The sequence below is a fragment of the Diuraphis noxia genome, unplaced genomic scaffold (genome assembly GCF_037042655.1).
Source record: "Diuraphis noxia isolate RWA-SAM2 unplaced genomic scaffold, SU_Dnox_SAM2 contig0002, whole genome shotgun sequence".
In the NCBI taxonomy this organism is placed as follows: Eukaryota; Metazoa; Arthropoda; class Insecta; order Hemiptera; family Aphididae; genus Diuraphis; species Diuraphis noxia.
In genome coordinates this window covers 42672836-42694636 of record NW_028301712.1, presented here as the reverse complement: position 1 = coordinate 42694636, position 21801 = coordinate 42672836, and the positions used below count along the sequence as shown (strand labels likewise).

Below are 21801 nucleotides of genomic sequence, written 5' to 3'. Positions count from 1 at the left end.
ATTAACAAGTATATTAATTTGTAAACACCAGTTCCCGCTCGTCTAGTATTTAACATATTACACTCCAGTGAGGACACCGAAACCATGCGCGCTATGGATATGTGGTTTTTTCCCCTGTCCTACTTTCAACAAAAACGTTATTGATAATAGAATGTTATAGTTATATTATACCACGAGTTTTGCGCGTGCGGTCAACACGTGTGTACAAAAACGGTATAGTGTATCGCGTATTATATAGATACCATGTGCATACCTATATAATGAGCGCAAAATCATTCGTCGATCGAATTACGCTAATGACCCAGCTACGGAGTCAATCATCGGTAGCTTATTTGTAATATAATAGACGTATATAAACCAGCCACACGACGCCTCGTGTTACCACGAAAAAAAAAACATTTGAAACGCGAAAAGTTTATATCAGATCGCGGTTTTATACTATATAATATAATTATGTACTTAACTGCTCCATATTTTCGTGTTCCATATTCTGACAGGTAGTCATCCATCACCTCCAATCAATTACATATATTATTATTTATTATTATGACATGTTGAATAGACCGATTCCGTTTACACATACACACACGTTGGGAGGGGGTGCTCAAAGTATTTACCTACTTCATAATAATATACTATATGATCCAGTGCACTTTATTTCAAGTTCAAAATGACAACTCATTACGTACACGATTTAAACTTTTTCCAATTCGTTATTCTTAATATTTGGTGTGATGTGGTGTAAAAGAATATAGGACATCGCACAAAATATAGAAAGAAGTAAAGATTTAATTTTAAATTGGTATAAGTAGGTAACATTTTTTTCTCGCACGTGGGGAACCTGCAATTGTTGACACTTAGTGTAATGAATAATATAAATATAATAAATGGTTATGGTTTTAATCAACGCTACGGGTAAAAAATATACCGACTAAGATATCAAATACAGGTTAAAATTATATCCAATGGTAATAACAATTTTATTTTGTGTGACCAGTGTCGACTGTTTTATGTATAACAACAACAAAAAATACGAATTCATATTTTCTATTATTTATATTATAATCTGTTAACAATGGTAACCATGTAAATAAAAAGAAATTTCCATCGTGAATCTCAAAACCCCTGTGTGTGATTACCTGTTTCCAATGTGAATTTCAGACAATTCTTTCTTAGTAAACAACTACTCGGTGATACAAAAGTACCATCAAAATATCAAATCCTCAACTATCATAGTTTAGGCTATCCGTTGACCAGTCATTCAGTCAAGATACGTTCGATTATAATTATACATAAATAACCTTCTCTAAAGTGGAAATTTCTGTTTAGAAACACTGTTGGAATAAAACAATTTTGGGCGTTTGACGTGTCTTGCGCCAATGAGTATTTTTCTTATCGTCTGCGCAGAGGGCAGACAGCAATAGTCCAATGTTGTTAATTTTTTCCAGATAAGACTAACGAACCTAAATAATTTACGATTTGCATATATTTACACACACAAATATATATATTTATTGAAATAAACTAATGAACATTTCGTATCATATCTATCTCGCGGTGTGTTTCAATGTGACAGGACATGAATAGGGACGGTATATTTTATATAATATATTCTTTTCATCCGAAATCGTTCATATATTTTATTATTTATTGATAAACGCGAGGACAATATTATAAGGGCGCAACATCATGATATTATATATCAGCATTCAGCTTAGACGCGTACGGCGTGATTCCATTTAACGTAAGACACTATTTTTTTTCGGAAAACACTGACATTTTTTAAGATGTCTCTATTAGGTATTTAATTTAAGGTTTATTGCTTGCTTAAATGACAACATACATTTTTAATTTTATATCCCTTATAGCAAAATGTTATTTGGAGCATTTCGATCTGCCAAAATTAAATTTTGAATAAGTTTAATTAATTACAGTTATAACTAGAGCTCGGATTTCGATGCATAAATGCATTTACACCTTTTTTTTAGATGATTTCCAAGGTGTAAATGTTTCAAGTACACATTATAATAAGCTTACAACGAACGTTTTTAGGGAATTATTTATTTGTTTAGGTAATTTTAGAATTTCTAATTATATAACGACACACATTTTTAAGTATACAAATACACAATATATTTACATAATATTGCAAGTACTAAAGTACCTAACATTATATACTAGGTAATCTGGTTTTCGAATAAAATGATCACATGTGTATTTCTTTATGTCATTGAGCCGATGACCAATTTTGTAGATAGCCGAACGGTGATCACCGATGTGTTTTCTTATCGTACGATAACATTGTATTGGTAGTTTGTATACTGCGTGTGGCCATGCTGATTGTCGGCCACCTTTAGTCGTGGTGCATATTGTGTACAAGTCGTTTCATGATCTAGCCATATTTTGAGAGGCCATCTTTTGTTATGTTTAGGGTGTTTTAATCTAGTTATGACTTATAAGTTTAGACGATCGGGTCATTGGACAAACATTTTTTCTGGGGTAGTCCATGTACCACTCCACTCCGCAAAGGCGCTAAACTAACTTAAATACTTAAAACTCGTCAAAAATTTGATTTGTATAGGGAATAAAATATTTTTTTATTTTTTTTAAGTTAAAGTTTAAAGCAATGGCTATAAAAATATTTTCAAGACAATTTTTTTCCTTAATTTCATCGCGATAAAGAAGACTCACATTTTTAAGCGAATCAATTTTGACACTTTTGATGCATTATTTTCATGTAAATACTGTTTTAGCAAATGCCCTTGCCCTATAAAGGGTTAAACTTACGTAAAATTCAAAAAGTTGATAGTTTTTGAAATAATAATGAGCGACTTAATATGTTAGGTAAGTAGTTCAATCGGTATACGCGTGGAAAACATTTGAACGAACATTTAGGGGTTGAAATTAACAAAAAAAATATTAACAGCAGAGTATAAAACTATAAAATGTTACCGCGGCTGTGAACTATTGCAATTGCAGACTGCAGTTACATTGGTACTTACTCGAGTACCAATATAGGTACCGCACACGCATATTATAATTATTATAACGACGTGGCAGCAGTTTACAACGACGACCATGTTTAGTGTGTGCGCTCGTGTACATGAGGTACAAGCGGTTTCCCACACGCCACTGGCCTACCACAATACGAACACTTGTGGCGGTAGTACACGCATTTTTTTTTTTTGTTATAATATAATATTATATATATTGTTTTTTTTTTGTCGTCCTAAAACAATAGCGCTCAGCCGCCGAGCGTTTCCGGTGTTGACGACGACGACGACGATAATAATATTATTATTATAAACACGCACACATACACATACGGCACCACTCTCTCTCTCACTCTCTCTCTCACACACACACATATATTATATAACTATAAACTAGGTACCCTAATATATACATTCAAGCGTTCGTGGTAGACGCATTTTTTGGGTACGACTATGGCCGCCGCGTAGATACAACATATATATACCTGATATGTATATATATATATATATGACATATGTGTATTATATAATTTTTTATACCTGTGCAAGAACTGCAACTGGTCGTATACATATATATATATATACACTATATACTATATACTATACTGGTGCACTTATACATAATTGTATATGTATAGAATATTACATACTAAATATACCTATATGTACATATACTTCCTGTGTTTGCACGCTGCAGCAGGAAGAAACGCAATTTCAGTGCGATCAATTGTCCTTGTAAAGGACATATGGTAAGCACTACCGCGCGATTATAATATATATATAGGTACGTCGCGTCCGCACACAACAAACGCACAGTGGCGTTGTTATGTATATAGGTAGGTACATTGTACGGTTGCAGCCGTCTGTCCGAAATAACTGTTTTTTTTTGTTTTGTCTAACGTTCGTTCTAAAGAGTATAATATTATAATAAGACTAGTCGTCTAGCCGTCTACCGCGGTGAGCTGCTCGCAGAGGACACGCAACACTTACTATTTTTTATAAGGGGCACTGTATAGGCAATTTCCGAAAAAATTGCAATCGTAGTAAAAATAATAATAATTAAGTATTCTTTAAGTAGATATCAAAACCGTTTTGTATCCTCTAAAAACAAGTCCGGGTTAAAGGCGGAGGGGGAGCTTTGTGGCAATTTATTCTTCTCATGATACCGCAGTGTTTTTAGTTTTTTCGACGGGCCTCAACAACGAAAATAACATTATTAACAAATTAATTACAGTAAAACTTACTATAAGTATAGAAATCAGAATACAGTTTTCGTGTGTTTCATATTCATTAAAATTTCATAACCGACCATGGATCCCCTAATGAATAACCTCCGAAATGAAATTGGTAAAATAATATCGACATTAAATATTAAGTGTGTCTAACACAGTATAGACTACCAAAAAGTCCGAGGTAAAAAAATCCTAGGAAAAAAAGTCCGTGGTTAAAAAGTCCGATATAGGTACGTCATATTCATATAATTAGGTAAAAGGAAAAATTAATACTTAATTTAATTAAGAAATAATTTTAATATATAATTATATTTTATTTGTATGATTAATTATTTTTATTGTTTAATATTCATTTATATATTATAATTTATTATTATTATTGAATTTTTTTTTTAATATAATATTATACAGGACTTATTTTTATCTCCGATTTTTTGTTAAATACCTATATTATATTTCATATGACGATAGTAAATACTTAATTGAATTAAGAAATAATTTTAATATATAATTATATTTTATCTGTATGATTAATTATTTTGATTGTTTTATATTTATTTATATATTAAAATTATTATCATTGATTTTTTTGATAATATAATATTATACCGGACTTTTTTTATCTAGGATTCTTTTATCTCGGACTTTTCTACGGCGGACTTTTTATGCCTCGGACTTTTTTGCCCGGATTTTTTTACTTCGGACTTTTTTTTCCGCGATTCGTCTTACACATACCTATATTCACGAGATTTCAATGTCACTTTATGTAAATATCATAAATCTGGGGGCAATGCCAATAACAGCGCATAGCAACATTTCGGAGGAGGCGTAAATTTTTTTTTAAATAACACGAAACGCAGGAACGTATTCAGAATTTTATTATGGGAGGAGCTGATCAAAATGTATAAACGTAGTCAATAGTCATACACAGTAAAACAAAAAAAAATATAATTTAACGATTTAGATTACAACGTCTCAATATTATCAACATAGTCATAAGTACAGTAAAACAAATAAATTAAATGTAATGATTTAAATAACAATGTATACAAAATAATATGTATTATTATAGGTACATATAGGTAACTTATATTGGCTGATTTAAATCAATTAATTATATCGAATACAAATTATTATACAATAGCATTGAGTAGGTAGGAAGGTATACATTATATATAAATCATTTGCGTGGTATACAATATTATGTACTCGATAACAATAGTTCCCTAGACCCTAATCGACTGGCCTTATTTTTATTTTTTTAAGTTTATACTTCATAATAGGTACCTATACTAATCTACTGCACACTTTTCCCATATATAGGTCAAACATGGAGCGCGGGCAGTGTAAGATGCGAAGTTAAACACACTCGAATTTAAACCAGAGTTTATAGCTAAAAATAGTTTTAATTCAAACTAGGTATACCTACATTTGAATTTTTGTATGTAGTAAGTGCAGTGACGTACACATGGAAATAGGTTAGGATGTGTCACTGCATCACAACCAGATACAACGACATGCCATAATACGGTTTATTGTAAATCAGATATTTTCAAGTGGATCTAACCTAACCGTGCAAATAGTTTTCGTGAGATACCTACCAATCCGCTTCCGGTCCGCATGATTTTAATGCTCTTACAAATTTTAAAAACGGCGTCACCCTGCACGACTAACATCTCAATACCTTTGCCAGAGCGTGAAAACGTAAAAAAAAAAATTCCGGCTTTTCAAAAAGCGATGAAGGGTGAAGGTGTTCATAAATAATTGCCAAACCTGTTGGACGTTATTAAAAGGCTTACGATATCAAAATAAACATATGCAATATTTCAGATAGGTACTCACTCTAGTCTGGAGAAACGATATCAGCAAATACAAAAATAGACCACGGCCGATTCGCAAACTAATTGAAATGGATACTTGAATAAGCCTTGTGCCGCCCTAAACTATTGAATCTAAAAAAATGAAACATCGTCATAAATGGCTCGAAACAAAAACAAAAACATGAGTTATGACTTTATGAGTATACGGCAACGCCATCTCTCGACAAAAATGAATTTCATGTGTACATGGTACATCTTAAATTTCAAAGGCTACTACCATAAACAATATGAAAATACTATATTTAGCATCCTCGTGGTACTAAATATAGTAAATACTAAATACTATATTTTCATATAGTCTGTGTTTATGCATTTTCATTGAAAATTTGACAGCAAGTCATGTTCCAATTCCCACCACGAGGATGCTAAATCCGTAAATACCCCTACTATTTTAGGGTTAGGGATTATATACCAGAGCTAGGCGTCAGGACTTTTCGGGAAAATTTTGGAAAACGTAAATATTAATGATTTGTAATTTACAAGCAGTGGCGGTCAAACTTTTTCCTCGGCACAAATTCAATAATTTGTACCACTCACACTAAACATATTTTCACTACTCTCCAAGTATGAATTCATAAGTTGTTAGTGATTGAATGTGATTCAAAAACACTTCCAAAAAGCGATCACTGCTAATAAGTGTATACAAAAGTCAAGCTTTTTATCAGTTACTTCTAAACTTTTTCCTAAACTTATTGGACTATTATTAATTAAGTATGACTCACATATATAGAATATCTATATGTTGATGTGTACTTATAAATAAATATATAATCAACACAATAAAAAAATAATCTAGATTTGTGATCACATTAATGAGCAGAATAAGATGTCACATGAAGTTATCAACTCATCACAACCTCCACCATCAAAAACCAAAAAAATTGTAAAAGGTGAGTGGTGTTGATCACTAATATCATTAAATCATCTAAAATTAACATAACAACAAAGCCAATGGTCAAATCTAAAAGAAGTACCTTACTAAATTTAATGGTAGGTGGTCTCATATCATTGTAATTGACAATTATTGTATCATACATAATGTTTAGATAAATAAGCTCCCAAATTGTATATTATTCAGCATTTATTTACATTGAGAAAATTACCAAAATTAAAACATTTTTATTTAACTGTATTTTTAACAATGAATAACACAATAATAATAATAAAGAATACATTTTGTTTTTAACAAATATAGACTGTAGAGCTTTATTGTTATTTGAGACCATAGATAATATGTTATCTATGTTTGAGACCAATACTATATGTTAAGTTTCTGAAGCATACTATTATGCAACAAGCTCTTACCACAAGAACAAAAAAATACACAATATTATACACACACACACACTTATATATATATATATATATATATATATAAGAACAGGTAAATCATTGTCTAACCACCAAAATGTTTCACATTTTAAATTTGTTTCAAACATAATTATAGCTATGATAAATTAGTTGATAAAATTAACAAACATTTCTATAATGATATTTAAATAGCTTAACAAATACAAATTTACATCTTTAAATCATAATGGACATCTATCACAGACAAATATTTTTATGCGTTAAAAATAAAATAAATTACAAAAATTAAATGACTAAATTATCTCCTATAATGTATAAACAAATTGTAGGCATTGAGAAAATTAATTATAAAACAATTAACAAGAGGAAAAATATTAACATAAAAAGCAATTTAATTGGTTATAGAGTATCGCATTTAAATGTTAAAAGAGTTGTATAAAATTAGTCGTAGAACCGTCTCTCCATGCAGGGTCATCAACGAGTTTTGCCCGACATAGTGGACATGTTTGTTCGCGATCAAACCATTTGGCCACGCAAGCTTCACAGAATATGTGTTGGCATTGCAACAAAACAGGTGTAGCATACTCGTCATGGCATATCGGACAATTATTTCCAGCTATTGTTAGCTGCTCTTTACTCGGTACTGTACCCAATGCCTAAAATGTCCAATAAAGTTTTGTTAGGTAAGTAAACATAGGAGAATGTTTGTTTTTCTCTCTGGTCCATAGACTATAGACAACATAGGCAAAATGCATTCAGGCAAAATACTTTTGTTGTGTCTCTGAGTTATCTTATAGAGAATAATATTGTTTAAGGTATGACATATTGATTTATCTAAATATTGTCTAAAAACAGTTTAATATTTAAATTTATTTTTTATAGTTTTTTTTATTTTTTAAATTTTTCTTAAGTTGCATGAAAAGTCAAAAAATACATAATTTAAAACTGATATGTCATACCTACAAAAATATTATTGTTATAATTTTTGTAAAAGGTGAATTAACTCTAAGATTACTCAAAAGTCACAAAAACGATTTTAAGTAAATACATATTTTGATCTATGTTGCGCAAGTGACAGAGAGAAAACAATTAATATTGTGTTGACACCCTTTTGATAAACAGTAATATTTTTTCTAATATTTATTAGAAAAAGTAATAATAGTTCATCATGTGAAAGAAAATTACATGATTGCTAATTAATAAGAAATATAAATTTAATCTTCTTATACAGTTAAAAATAATAATATTTAGTTGGAAAACCTAAAATATTTCAATTATTATGTATTTTGTTCCTACAACTCTACAAAATACAACACATAAAGTAAAAAATCATTAAAAATTCTCAAAACTTTTATTTTTTAAACACACTCTATGAGATTACTCTAACAAAATCTATTTATTTTTAATAATTATAAGTACTAAATAGTCTTAATAGAAAAATAAAAAGTAATAATAATTTTTATTTCTATTACATCCTTAAGATTATGCATTATAAAAACATTAAAAATTTGACTACTGAGTTTGTATGGCATTTATAGTTTGAGAATATATTGTCTTTAAACTAATTTATATGCACTTGATTTAAAAATAAATAATAGTAATCTTTCTAGAATGCGACCAGTGAATATGTCAAAAACTTAATACCATGATAATTATATACCCATATATTTTAATGAACTTACAACATTCTGAAGTAATTTGTATGAGGCTGTCCACCATAGTTTCACACAACCCATTAAATCGGAACCTTTTGACACCATGTAAGCAGCAGATAAAAATACTCCAATCACTTTCTTCGGACCATGATAAGATTCTAACAAATAAAACAACCATGGTTGGATAGGCACACAACACCGATATAATTGAGACGTAGCTTCAATGAATAGGTATACTTTTCCCTAAAAAAAAAAACAACATAAGAATACATTTATTTATCTACACTAAAAATAAATAACCTATTATTACTAATATAAAAATGTACATACTCGTTTAATTATTGGTAAAACCTTTATTGGCATCATGATAATTATTATTTTAAAAATGATTGTTATTAATTTTAAAATGTAATCATCCACTGCTATTGACCATAATAGACTGATAATTGTGCTCTTTGTGATAGGAGGAATAAATATTAACCTGGAAATATAAACATAATATATCAATTTAACAATAAACATTGATATTCTTAATAGATAAATAATTTAAATTTAGTTTTTATATAAATTATAATTACCCAAAGTGTAAGTTCATATCATTATAGAAGAAGTAGAATAGGAATACAGACATGGCCATATGACAAATAGCAAACAACAAAAAGCCAATACTGCGCTGTGATTGTTTGGCCACCTCACGCTTTACCACATTGTTGAAGTAACGAAATGAAATAAAGAGCACCAAAAAGAGCAGAATTGCTGAAATCACAAGATACATACAAGCACGTTCGTTAGTCGAACCTTCAGGCCATATATCTTTTTTAGTCATGCTTACACAAACAGTTGAACAGAGTAGCTGTTTAATTTACCTGGAATATGGTCGAATAAAGCTTTTGATAATAGTATCAATAAGAATGGAATGTATTTAAGAGCTACACTCAGTATTTGAGCGATTTCTGGGTTATGCCGAAGAACATCGTCTTCGCTTTCTGGAAAACAATAAAATACAATGTTGATGAAATATGAGGGTACTAAAATTATGTTAATACTAAATTTAAATTTCTTCAGAAAATATAAGGTATACCTAAGCAATTTTGAATAGAACATTATTTATTTTAACTAATAAGTTGAATAGTATTAACTGAAAATCAACTGAACATATTTTAATGGAGTACCTATACAATTAATTTATATATTAGATTTTTAATAAAACAAGTTATGTATAGTACTACAATATTTATGATATATTTTAGCATTTGTCTTCACTAAAAAAAATTCCTCAATTTATAAATATAAAAAAACTAATAATAATAGAGTAAACAACTGTTACAATATAATCTGTATAATGCAATGTAGGTATAGGTACATTGTAACAATAACTAAAAATAGTACAAATCATCCAACTCAAATGTATTGATAGTATGTAATAAGTAATAACAAATAATTAATTGCAAACAAATTTAAATAGCATTCCTTAGAACACTTTTTACATTTTTATTTCAAAAATTAAGGTACCTAATATTCACTAAAACTGAATGTATATATAGTACAATTTTATAATTAAAAATGTTGTATTTCTAAATATCTATTATTTCATAATTTATTTGAATATTTATTTAGGTATTCTATTTAGGACTTGGAAATATTTAAGTGCTTAAAAAGTTCATAAATTAATATTGTTGAAACAAATTAAAACACAAGAAAGTTTCCAATGAATGTAAAATTTAAATGTTTTTTTGAATCACATATTAGGTTATTTATAAATTTATAACATGTCAATGACTTAAAAATAAACATAATTTAAATAAATAAATAAATAGTATTCTATAGTAGTAGTCAACAAACCTATATCATTAATGTAACAACTAATTATAAAACAGATACCAAACAATAAATTAGGGATAGTAAATAAGAAAATAATTATAACTGTAGGTCGAGTTGTTATTAAAAATCAACAAAACAAAACTAATATTAAGTAGGTATTTAAAATTTTAATAACATTATTAAGATATAATAAGAATTAACACATAACTCAAATAACTTACGGTTTTCATTGTTATTATTATTAGATCCATTAAGTGAAGATCCTCCTGGACTTTGAGGCAACTGTTCTACGTTTAAATCTGAACTCGATAAATTCATATCTATTGCTACATCATTATTTGGTTCAGTAAGCGATCGTTGAGTAGTCAAAGGCAGTCTTTGTGATACTGGAGTTGTTGCAATCGGTCTAACCTCTGCTATAAAATATATGAGTCTACTTTCAAAATTAATTTTTAATTAGTCAATCATCTACTGATGATACCTGTGGTTATGAAGGTTTGGTCGTCTGTTTCTGATAAACTGGGTGGAGATAGAGGTAAGTGAGCATTGTTGGTGTTCAAATTCAACCAAGTAGGCAAACTCAGGCGTACAGATGAACTGGGACCAAGTGGTTGTGGAGACCCAGGATCGGGGTGGCGTGCCACTGTAATTATTGGTCGTAGTTCTTCAACTACATTGTGCACGTTGCTTCGAAACATGGCTGAACCTTCAGCTGCTCTGCGTTCTAAATGCATCATAAGATCAGCGGCAAGGCTCATACGACGATTAGCAACCGGCACTGCCGCTCTACTATCTGTTTCCGATTTGTGAACGTAAAAACATTTGATAAAATATAACTTATTGATGATTACCATTATCAGACGCTGCAGTTCCAGGTTCATCATTTAAATTGGACATTGTTAAAAGTTAAAACTAAAGAAATAATTGCACAATATAGTTAAAATATTATTTCATCTAAATTATGAGCCACTTTATTTTATTTGTTACACCATAGAAAAATGAATGACGTATCACCCAATTTACACATGTTCGGGGTTATGAGATTGTTAACTGAACGTCAGAACGTCTGAATAAAATTAAAAACATAATAGAAGTTCAAAATACGTTTACTCATCAATAGCAATGAGTTTATGACATCATTATTCATTATAACAATCTTTTTCTTATCAATTATATTAGTCATGTTTACTCACGCACATATGTTTTTCCTTAGATTTTAATCAGCCAAGGTCATCTGAATAAAAAGAAACAAAAACACACAAATCTAAAAATCAAATAGGCTTAATGTTTTTTGGTTAGTATCTAATTACAGACTAAAGTTAGGTTGTTACTTCATACACGGAAAATAAATGTTCCACAGAAGTCACTTTACTCCATAGTAAGAGTCAATTGTGGAGTACTTGAGTGTAGGTACCTCCAAATTGCAGCGCATCATTGTGTAGGTCAATTATTATTATATGAAAATATGTAATATACCAATACGTATGATATAGCAACAACATTGGTGCCGTGTGCGCATATGGACAACAGATGTAGCATAATATGTTGTCCCTAAACTTTTATTGGACAGCCCCGGCTGCCAAATGTTGAATTATTTTACCTCCATAAAATTATATTGACGCAAATATATTCAATTATTTCAATTCATATTATATATCATTAAATTATAATTAAAAAAATAGTTATCTATTAAAAAATCTGTGCAGTATCTTTGTGTTTCTACAGCTCATCTCCCTCCCACTAAATTATAAAAAAACTCAACTTCGCATTTTTTCCAAGCCAATAATTAGCATGTTGTATATTATAGCATCATTAGCATCATCTTATAAGATAAATAGTCAATAATTCCCATGACCTTAATCGAAAATTTACAGTTTACACCGAAAACTCTATTTTCTAAATAATATATTATTGGAAATAGGGCCAACTATTTATATCTCAATGATTTAAAAAATATTCGTAAATAATTTGAAAATTAAACCTTCATAAAAACGAATGCAGCCATACACCAAACATTTTTTTATAAGTTATTTTAATTATAACTGTACTGAAATTTACAATTTTTACGAATTTCTTAAATATTTGAAGTCGTAAGTTGTGACATTAAATTTTCAATATATTTTTAATTTCAGTAGTAATAAACTAAAAACAGATCAGGAATCTGGTATTAAATTTTCAAGCTTTATTACTCACAAACAACATTTTTTTCATACAAAAATTAAACATCTTTTTTTTTAAAAGTTGATAGTTTTAAAGGTCCAAGTTTCAAGAGCACAAGCGCAAAAGAGATAAGTATCTAGTTCAAAAAAAAAACTATAGAAGTCTAGAAAATGATAATGCTAATAGTTGGTAAAAGAATTACAAATCCTTAAGAGTCTCAGCAATCAAAGTTGTCGAAAATTGCTGGTTTAGGGTAAAATTATAAGTATATATATATATATAATTATAATTATAGACATGCTCATTTTAATCTACCCTACCAGGTCATATAGGTATCAAACCTCCTTCAATTTTGAAGATTAAATTCTGGAGCATTTTTACTGCTCTAAAAACTCATGATAGAAATCAAGAAAAAGAAACATTACATAAATCCTTTTTTTCAGAATCTAATATTATTATAGGTGCCTAGATCCTAAGTCAGTAGTATGTTACTATATACAAAATATTCATTATGACATACTACATGATACGAAGAAATAACACAGACAATTATAGTAGGTAGTGATTGTTTATGAGATCAGAGCTTCATAGATAACCCAAATTTATGGTCATATATTAAAATGTAACCTACATTAAAAAAAAATAATAAGCTCCCCACCCACAGTTATAATATTTATTTCAATCCTAATAATCCTATCACCATCAACGGACTTTCAACTATGTTGAACAACAGAAACAAATTTAACTCGATAAACTATAATAATTTCTATCTTTCTCTTTTAAAAATTAATATAAAATTGAGCATTGCTAAAAATTATATACTCAGTTGCCAGTGAGATTAAAATTTTAATATACGTGCATAAAATTAAAAATAAATAATTACTTAGGAAAAAATTGTTAAAGAGGACTAAAAAAAATACGTATAATGTTGTTTTTCTGTAATTTATTTGTTTTGTTCCATCTTTTATACTTTCCGTTTTTATTTAGCTAAATATAAATAATATATCTTAAGTTAGGTAAACTTAATGATTCAGAAATTTTGAAAAATTGTAAAATTATCAAAACATAACTCGTATCTTGTTCTTAATAGTCAATAGACAGTAGCTTTAACCAACATAGCGTAAATAGGTTTTTATAATAACTGATCAAAAAACTACCCATACAATCATCAATAACTTATATAAACTTACGAACTTACGTTACCTGTATTATATAATGTCTTATTATATAATTAGTATCTAGCTGTTGACTGCAATAACTAGCTAGGTACATCAATTAACGTAACTATGAACAGTATTAATAATATTATTAATATTATAACATATTATACCATTTATTTTATGATGGACTATATTATAGAGTATACGTTTTATATTTTTACAGTAAGTTATACCTACTGGCTTCTGCATTAAACCATGTTGCATAATATATATTTGTTATAATTGTATTACATAAGTATAGGTTTAATAACTTCATTATATATCAAGTCATATCTTGATATTCACATTAGTATAACGTATAGGTAAGTATAGAATATACAAATATAGTCATATATAGCTAGGTACTAAAACAGAAGGAAGATCGTAAAACAACAATAATCCTCTTTTCTTAGATATTTTGTATGACTATATTATTCTATAGCACATAATTCATAAGCGCGTTGCATCATATATTATTATAATAGTATATACCTACCTAAGTAATATATAATGTATAAAAGTAACCTAACCTAACCTGCACTAATCAAATAAATATTGAACTATGATACTGTTATATATAGCCTGCAGTACCTTACTAAAAATCGATTAAATATATAATAATAAGTATAAAAAATTAAAAATACAACAACAGCAATAATAATTATATACATAATATATCGTATTGTATTATACATTTATATGATACACTGCAATATACTTACTTTACTATACCTTATACATACATAAAAATCATAGAATACAATATAAGTATAAAATATTCGTAGGAAACTTAATAAAAAAGAAGATCTAAAGAAATACCAAGGTATATAGTACATATTATACGTCTTGTATAGTTGTATGTAAATATTACCTATATAGATATAATATAAAAGTAAACTATATATCTTAATATCAGTGGCGTATTTACGAGGGATATGAAAATGGATCCCACTTAGTCTATTATTTGTTACTCATTTTTATTATTATGGATGTTGATGGTGAGTGAACTACCCCCTCTCTTTAGGGAAATTAAATATTATTTGCTACCAACGTATATTCCCCCTTTGACAAAATCCTAATAAATATGCTACTGCTTGATATAGTAAACAGTAATTATTATCAAAACCTTGCACAAACACAAAATGTGCTCCAACAATATTAATAGATATTTATTATTACATCATGGTGCAGTGTTTTAACTTTTAACTTATCGACGAGACCCAATTGAAGGTTGAACCAGTCGCATTACGATTACACACTTACACCTATAGGCAATAATATGATAATTGATAGTACAAAACAATTTACGTAGGTACCTACCTACCTACTCAACATTTTCCATCACAACAATATGTAGAATGTACTTAAGTAATAAATTATACCTATATAGTATGTAGTAGGAAACTATATAGGGCTAATAATTTCTCAAAATGGGAAAGTGTACATATCGTGATCTCTATTGACTTTTTATTGTTTTGAGTAGGTATTCTATACCGACTTAAATTATTCTATTAATAATATTAGAAATTTTGTATTTATTGCTTACATTATCGAAACTGACGGTGAACAATATATTAATAACTTAATACTTCTAATCTTTAAATTAGTACCCCATCATATTATTAATTTTATTTTTTATGCAAATTTATCATATTTGTCGCAATTTTTTTAATCCCTCGAAATTTCTTGAAATTTCCAAGCACCCACTTCTCCAGAATTTAAATTAAGCAATGATTAGGTATGGTAGGTATATAACATATTATATTAAATAATAAATAACTAATTAGGGTCAAAGGCAGATTTATCTTTTTTATAACTATAAACATTACAAATTTGAGAGCCCCCCTGGCCCTAATAGATAAACAAGTTATAATACTCCCCCTCAAAATACTCTAAATATTAAATATAATATAGACGATAGTATCTAAATCCATATGAAAGAAAAAAAGTTTATTTTAGCCGTACTGTAGTATTTATTTCGGACATTCCGAGACATGACAATATCGACGTGTCACGACGACCGTTTTCAAATTGATTGCTATCGTTATCATAGCTCAATATTTTCCTATCGGCTATCAATTGACATTTATTATAAAACACCTAAATATACATTCATTTTATCACCGACTGGCCCGACTGCAATAGTACACGTGTGCCAAAAATTATATCACTGTTATTTAAAGGTAAGTTAATAAATTGTTGTATTATGATTAAATTCTGATTTATTAAATTTGAGGCAAATTGAATGAGCGAAATTTTTTATAAATAAATATAATTAAATTTAAATATATATAATTAATATAATGAAATAGGTAGGTAATTAAACAAAATATTATTTTTAGTTTTAGTTCTTATTAAACATAAACACATAATATGGATTCATGGGTAATCAAAACAACCAAAAACACATCTGAAAATACTATCGAAAATAATAATACGCCCAAAAGTACTTCAAATAATGATAAAACATCAGAAAATACTTCAATAATTAATGAAACAAATAGTCAACCGATTTTTCAAACACATAAAAAAATTCAAATAATTCTTCCGTCGTATCCTAAATGTAGGTGGTAGATCTTTTAGAAGTCAATGGTTTAAATTATTTGATTGGCTTGAATATTGTCCAGAAAATTATTAAAAACCAAAATATTCTATTAAAAATGGATATTACTATATATTAGATGGAAAATTATATTTGTGTTAATTTAATGAGATGTCAGTGCAAAATGCAAATAAATTAAAAATTGCATTAATATTGTTTTTACATATAATGCCCCCCCTCAAAAAAAAATTTGCTTTGCCCCTCCTGAAAATTTGGTCTGGCTACGGGCCTGTGTTTAGGTGCCATCGATGGCAAACATGTTATAATCCAAGCTCTTCCAAATAGTGGATCACAATATTTCTGTTATAAAAAAACAGAATCGGATTCGGATCGGGTGTGAGTGAAAGGACCTTAAATAAGTATGTTTAAGTATTGACACCAGATTTTCCAATTTTAATGAGGTACCAAAATTCCTAGAATCATTCAACTTATAAGCAAAATGTTCATCATGAAGGCAATAATTACGTCATGGAGTTAAAATTTAAATAGCCCCACTACATATTTTTTCAACTGGCGTCAAAGAAGGTTTGAATGTATTAAACTTCATAAAGACCTTTTTGTTTATTGGGAATGAAACATTTTTTTTATCGCCATCGCTACGAGTTCTTATAATTATATAAAATATTTTCCGTCAAACACGACGTACCATGATGTATTATTTTAATTTGGTTCTTCCTTGTTTATTGTAACATTTGGATCATCGGGTTCATCGTACTAAGAACTTATCCATTTTAATTGTTTAACGCACAATGTATATCGTATAGTAGGTATATCATATAATGATAGTCGGCAGTCGCCATTATCAATTAAAAATCGAAATTATTTAGTATTCTAGTACATATTATACATGTAGGTACTTTATAAGCATACCTTTTACCTACCATATAATACTATACATGTAGTATATAAATAAATATAAATTGAGCCACATGCAATTAGTAATATTAAAAAGTTAATTTTCGAGTCCTGTAATAGTTATAGCGACTAATTCAAAAGTGAAACTGTAGCAAAACACAAAAGCAATGGAAAACATTATGTTCCTTTTGTTTAAACTTTAAAACAAACAAACATTAAAAAATTGCGTTGCACATGTTACTGCACGCATTGTAAAAACATATAAAAATTACAGCAACTAGTGGTTAGATACCTGCAACCTGCACAACGTGGATCAATAATGTTATAGGTATATTATAGAATACTAAAAAGCATGAAAGTTTTATTTAATTATGGAATAACGATTCTGCAAATTCGCTTAATAAGATTCACCATTTGTATAACATAAAAACACGAATCCGCAAATGTCATAGCCATCAGATTACGAGTGATTTTAAAATTTAAATGCAACGTTTCAATAAGAAGCCATTTTATTTGTTTGCTCTCGTAATATTATAAATTAATAATTATGATAGCCATGTTTGAATGTCAGAAATAATAAAATGGTATGCGTTAATTTATTGATAATGTTTTTTGAAACAATATTATAATGGTGTCATTGTATCAATTTATCAGTACCTATAGGTAATGGCACTTAAAGGTATATTAAAATTAAACTCCGTATTATAAGGCTGTAAATGTTAGAACTTGTGGTGAACATTTATTTCGTTCAATAATAATTGTGCCATACAGTACAATAGAAAATTGTAAATAATATATCTAGTTATATAGAGATGGTGTAATTTACAATTATTTTATATTTTCATATTTTATCAACAATAAATTAAATTTATCAACTTTTGACAATTGATAATGCTAGTTGTGTTACCGTACAGAAAACGTATTGTTAATATTGCAGCGTTCTGAGTTATATTAAATAGGTAGCTGTGATTTATTGGTTATTGGTCCGTACCAATAACCATATTCATATATGGTTTTATAATATTATATGAATATACATAGGTACCTATATTGTAATTTGTAGAATTAAGTTACGAAATATTTTAGTTGTATAATGTGTTACAAAATATTATAGAGTAAATTGAATTATAAATTAAAATAAAATTTGAAATCTCTATTTATAATTACGTAAACGCTCAATGGTACGTTTTACTCAAATGTTCTTACTAATCAATTATTTAATCATATATTCATATCTATTTTAACGTTTATTTGCATTTTGCAAGGAACCAGATAAATTTTTCTTATCGTTTTTGTTAGCAGAATGCTTGTAATATCTATGTTGCGGAATGTCAGACCATTTACGTAGGTCTATCTATTTGTTACAGTAGGTAAACTTTGAAATTATAGCGATATGGATATTGGCTAATACTTCATTTAATGTGGTTTTAATTTTCATAAAAGTTAAAGAAGTTTAATAATCATTTTGATGTAGATGTTGCTCTTTCAATTGATTTACAGCTAAAATGCCTATTTTAAAATTCTTATTCTGAATTGCTTTTATTCTTACAATCTATAGGTAATAAAATAGTGCGATACGCACCGCATGCATATTATGATCTACGATTGATAATTTCGAGTGTAGATAAATAGTAAATAAAACGGGAAAAATTACGCTAAATTACTGTATAATATTTAATTATTTGAGAGTCGTTTAAACGTGTTTTGATAAAATCGTATGTAATTAATAATTATGTACATAACTTATGTGTAAAGTGTAAAATTTAGTTATATTCAATATTGTAATTTGTATCATTTTTAATTGTTAATAAATTGTTTGAAAAATTTAAAAGAATATGTTTTTTGTAGACAATAATTTACCATTATATTTTACTACTTTTGTGGCTACACTGATTTGGGCGGAGACCAATCAGAGCACCTTATTCATTTTTTACATTGCAGCATAGGAAGTGCACAATCTGTTTTCATATAATCTGTGCTAGAAGTATTGGCGTCCTGGGCAAAACCATGTTTTGGTTTATTAAGATAAATAAAATTAAGATAAATAAAATTAATATGTATTTTTTTTTTATTTTTTTTTTTTATTGATCGTTTACAACTTCGGCAACAAAGGCCATTAGTTATTTTATTTTTTACATTACATTTGCTTACATGTTTAGATTTGGTTATAAATATTGGTTTGCTTGAGGAAATATATATTTTGTATTATAACTTAAAATGTTTGGGAACCGCTGGTCTAGGATATGTTATACTATATGCATTATATTGTTATTATTGAAAAAAAAAATCAGATTCATTATGTACCCGAGACTTATTCAGTCATTCATTGTAGGTATATACAATTTATTATAAAGTATTAATGTAAGAATATAAATTATATTCTAAAAATTTAAATACCCATGAATAATATTTTTAAATTACAACAATATAAGTATATAAATAAAAATATTATTCTTAATTATTTAATATGCAATTTCATGCAAATTTGAACTTAAAATAACTATAAAAAAAATTGTGTTTGTATAGTTTTTGGATTTTTTTTGCCTCTGAACTAAGTGGAACGTTATTTTAAATTTTAAATTCCTAGCTATAAAAGTTAAACGTTTTAAACATTTTTAACAACTAAAGAATTTGCAAATTTTCAATCAAATAATTGTTGTCAAAATTTGAACTTTAAATGGTTGTAAAAATCCCTGTGTATTTTTAATATTTTTCAACTGCTATTACATCAACTTTTGGGGAACCTTGTATTACATTTTCAAGTTTTTTGACTCAATGAATCCAATTTCATTGATATTTATGAAATAAAAAACTAAAAGAACGGACAAATTTCAAATATCTGTAAGTAACGTAAAAATTGTTAAAATATTTTGAGAGTATTATAAACTATAGGAATTGATAAGATAAACATTTGTTGTAAATTTCAAATTTCTAGACTAATTCGTTTTAGAATAACAACAAAATAAGAATATCGCTTTAACAGAAATTAAGTGAATATCCAATGATGTAATTTAAATATTCATAAAAATTTAATTTGACTCTCCGATGGAAATTTTTTATTTCATAAAAGTAGACAAATTCGTGAAGAAAGTTGTATTGCATTTTCAAACATTAGATTCAAAAAGATAAATTTTTATGAATTTCAGAAATTCAGATGCTCATAAACATTTAATTTAATTTTCCGATAGCGAATTATTTGATAAAGTTTTGGATAAAAATTTTCGTGATTTTTATGTATTTTATCAAAATTTGAACTTTAAATGTTTATTGAAAAAAATTGTGACTATGTATTTTTAATATTTTTTAACTGTCATTGTAACAATATATTAGAAACCTTGAATTCAATTTTAAGTGAGTTTAAGTTGTTTAAGATCTTAATGTAAGAATATACCCTATAGACTGCAGTATGTAATCTCAAGATAATTACAAACAATATATAATCATGATAGAATTGTTATTTGAAAGGCTCATCAAATTATCTTAGATAGAAATTCATAAAAGTTTTTCTTTTTAAATCTAAGATTTGAAAATAAAATACAAGGCTCCTAACATATTTTTATAATAGCAGTTGAAAAATAAAATAAATACATAGTCACAATTGTTTTTACAAGCATTTGAATTTAAATTTTGACAACATACGTAAAAAATCACGAAAATTCGCAAATTATTTTAAGCTAGAAAATTCATAAAAATTTTTCTTTTTAAATCTAAGATTTGAAAATGTTTAATAATCTATAGGTAATATATCCTAGACAGATAAACCGTTTCCGCTCAGAATCGTTTTTCGTATACAATGATATAATATCATTGGATTCAAATTTAATTCCTTCCATTACAGTAACCCACTTGTAACCTACTGTACAGCAGAGCGACATCCACGACTTACCCGCTTTTTTAAATTTTTTATTTATAAATTAATATAACTTTGATATTAAGGTTTTGATAGAAAATCGTATAAATTATATTATTGTACATAATATATTAAAGTGACCATATAAGAAATCATACATCATATATAAGTAAAACATATAAGTTTAATTAAATATTAAAATTAATTTATAATTTAAAATATTAAAAATGTTAAGATCTACAT

The 21801-nt window shown here is 27.7% G+C and overlaps 1 protein-coding gene across 3 annotated transcripts; it reads right to left on the bottom strand.

Annotated features, from left to right (window-relative positions):
- Positions 1-7168: 7168 nt before the first annotated feature.
- On the bottom strand, positions 7169-12051 carry LOC107171315 (RING finger and transmembrane domain-containing protein 2-like). 3 transcript variants are annotated; one of them, XM_015521553.2, is made up of 8 exons: positions 11744-12051; positions 11374-11685; positions 11114-11308; positions 9938-10057; positions 9650-9869; positions 9402-9552; positions 9099-9314; positions 7169-8072 (listed from the first exon to the last, which is right to left on the bottom strand). In XM_015521553.2, the coding sequence occupies exons 1-8, from the start codon at positions 11787-11789 to the stop codon at positions 7839-7841; spliced, it is 1494 nt and encodes a 497-aa protein (XP_015377039.2). In that variant the 5' UTR covers positions 11790-12051; the 3' UTR covers positions 7169-7838. The 3 variants fall into 3 exon arrangements, with proteins under 3 accessions (XP_015377039.2, XP_089076363.1, XP_015377040.2); XM_089220237.1 differs by having other exon boundaries at positions 11114-11305; positions 11744-12050; XM_015521554.2 differs by having other exon boundaries at positions 9650-9827; positions 11744-12047.
- Positions 12052-21801: the final 9750 nt, after the last annotated feature.

Excerpts from the sequence above, each read along its gene's own strand:
- LOC107171315 (XM_015521553.2), bottom strand. The coding sequence starts at position 11,789 with ATGTCCAATTTAAATGATGAACCTGGAACTGCAGCGTCTGATAATG. Across the intron at positions 10,058-11,113 it reads TAATAATAACAATGAAAACC|AAAGCGAAGACGATGTTCTT; the intron begins GTAAGTTATTTG and ends ATTGTTTTCCAG. Across the intron at positions 9,315-9,401 it reads TTTTACCAATAATTAAACGA|GGAAAAGTATACCTATTCAT; the intron begins GTATGTACATTT and ends TTTTTTTTTTAG.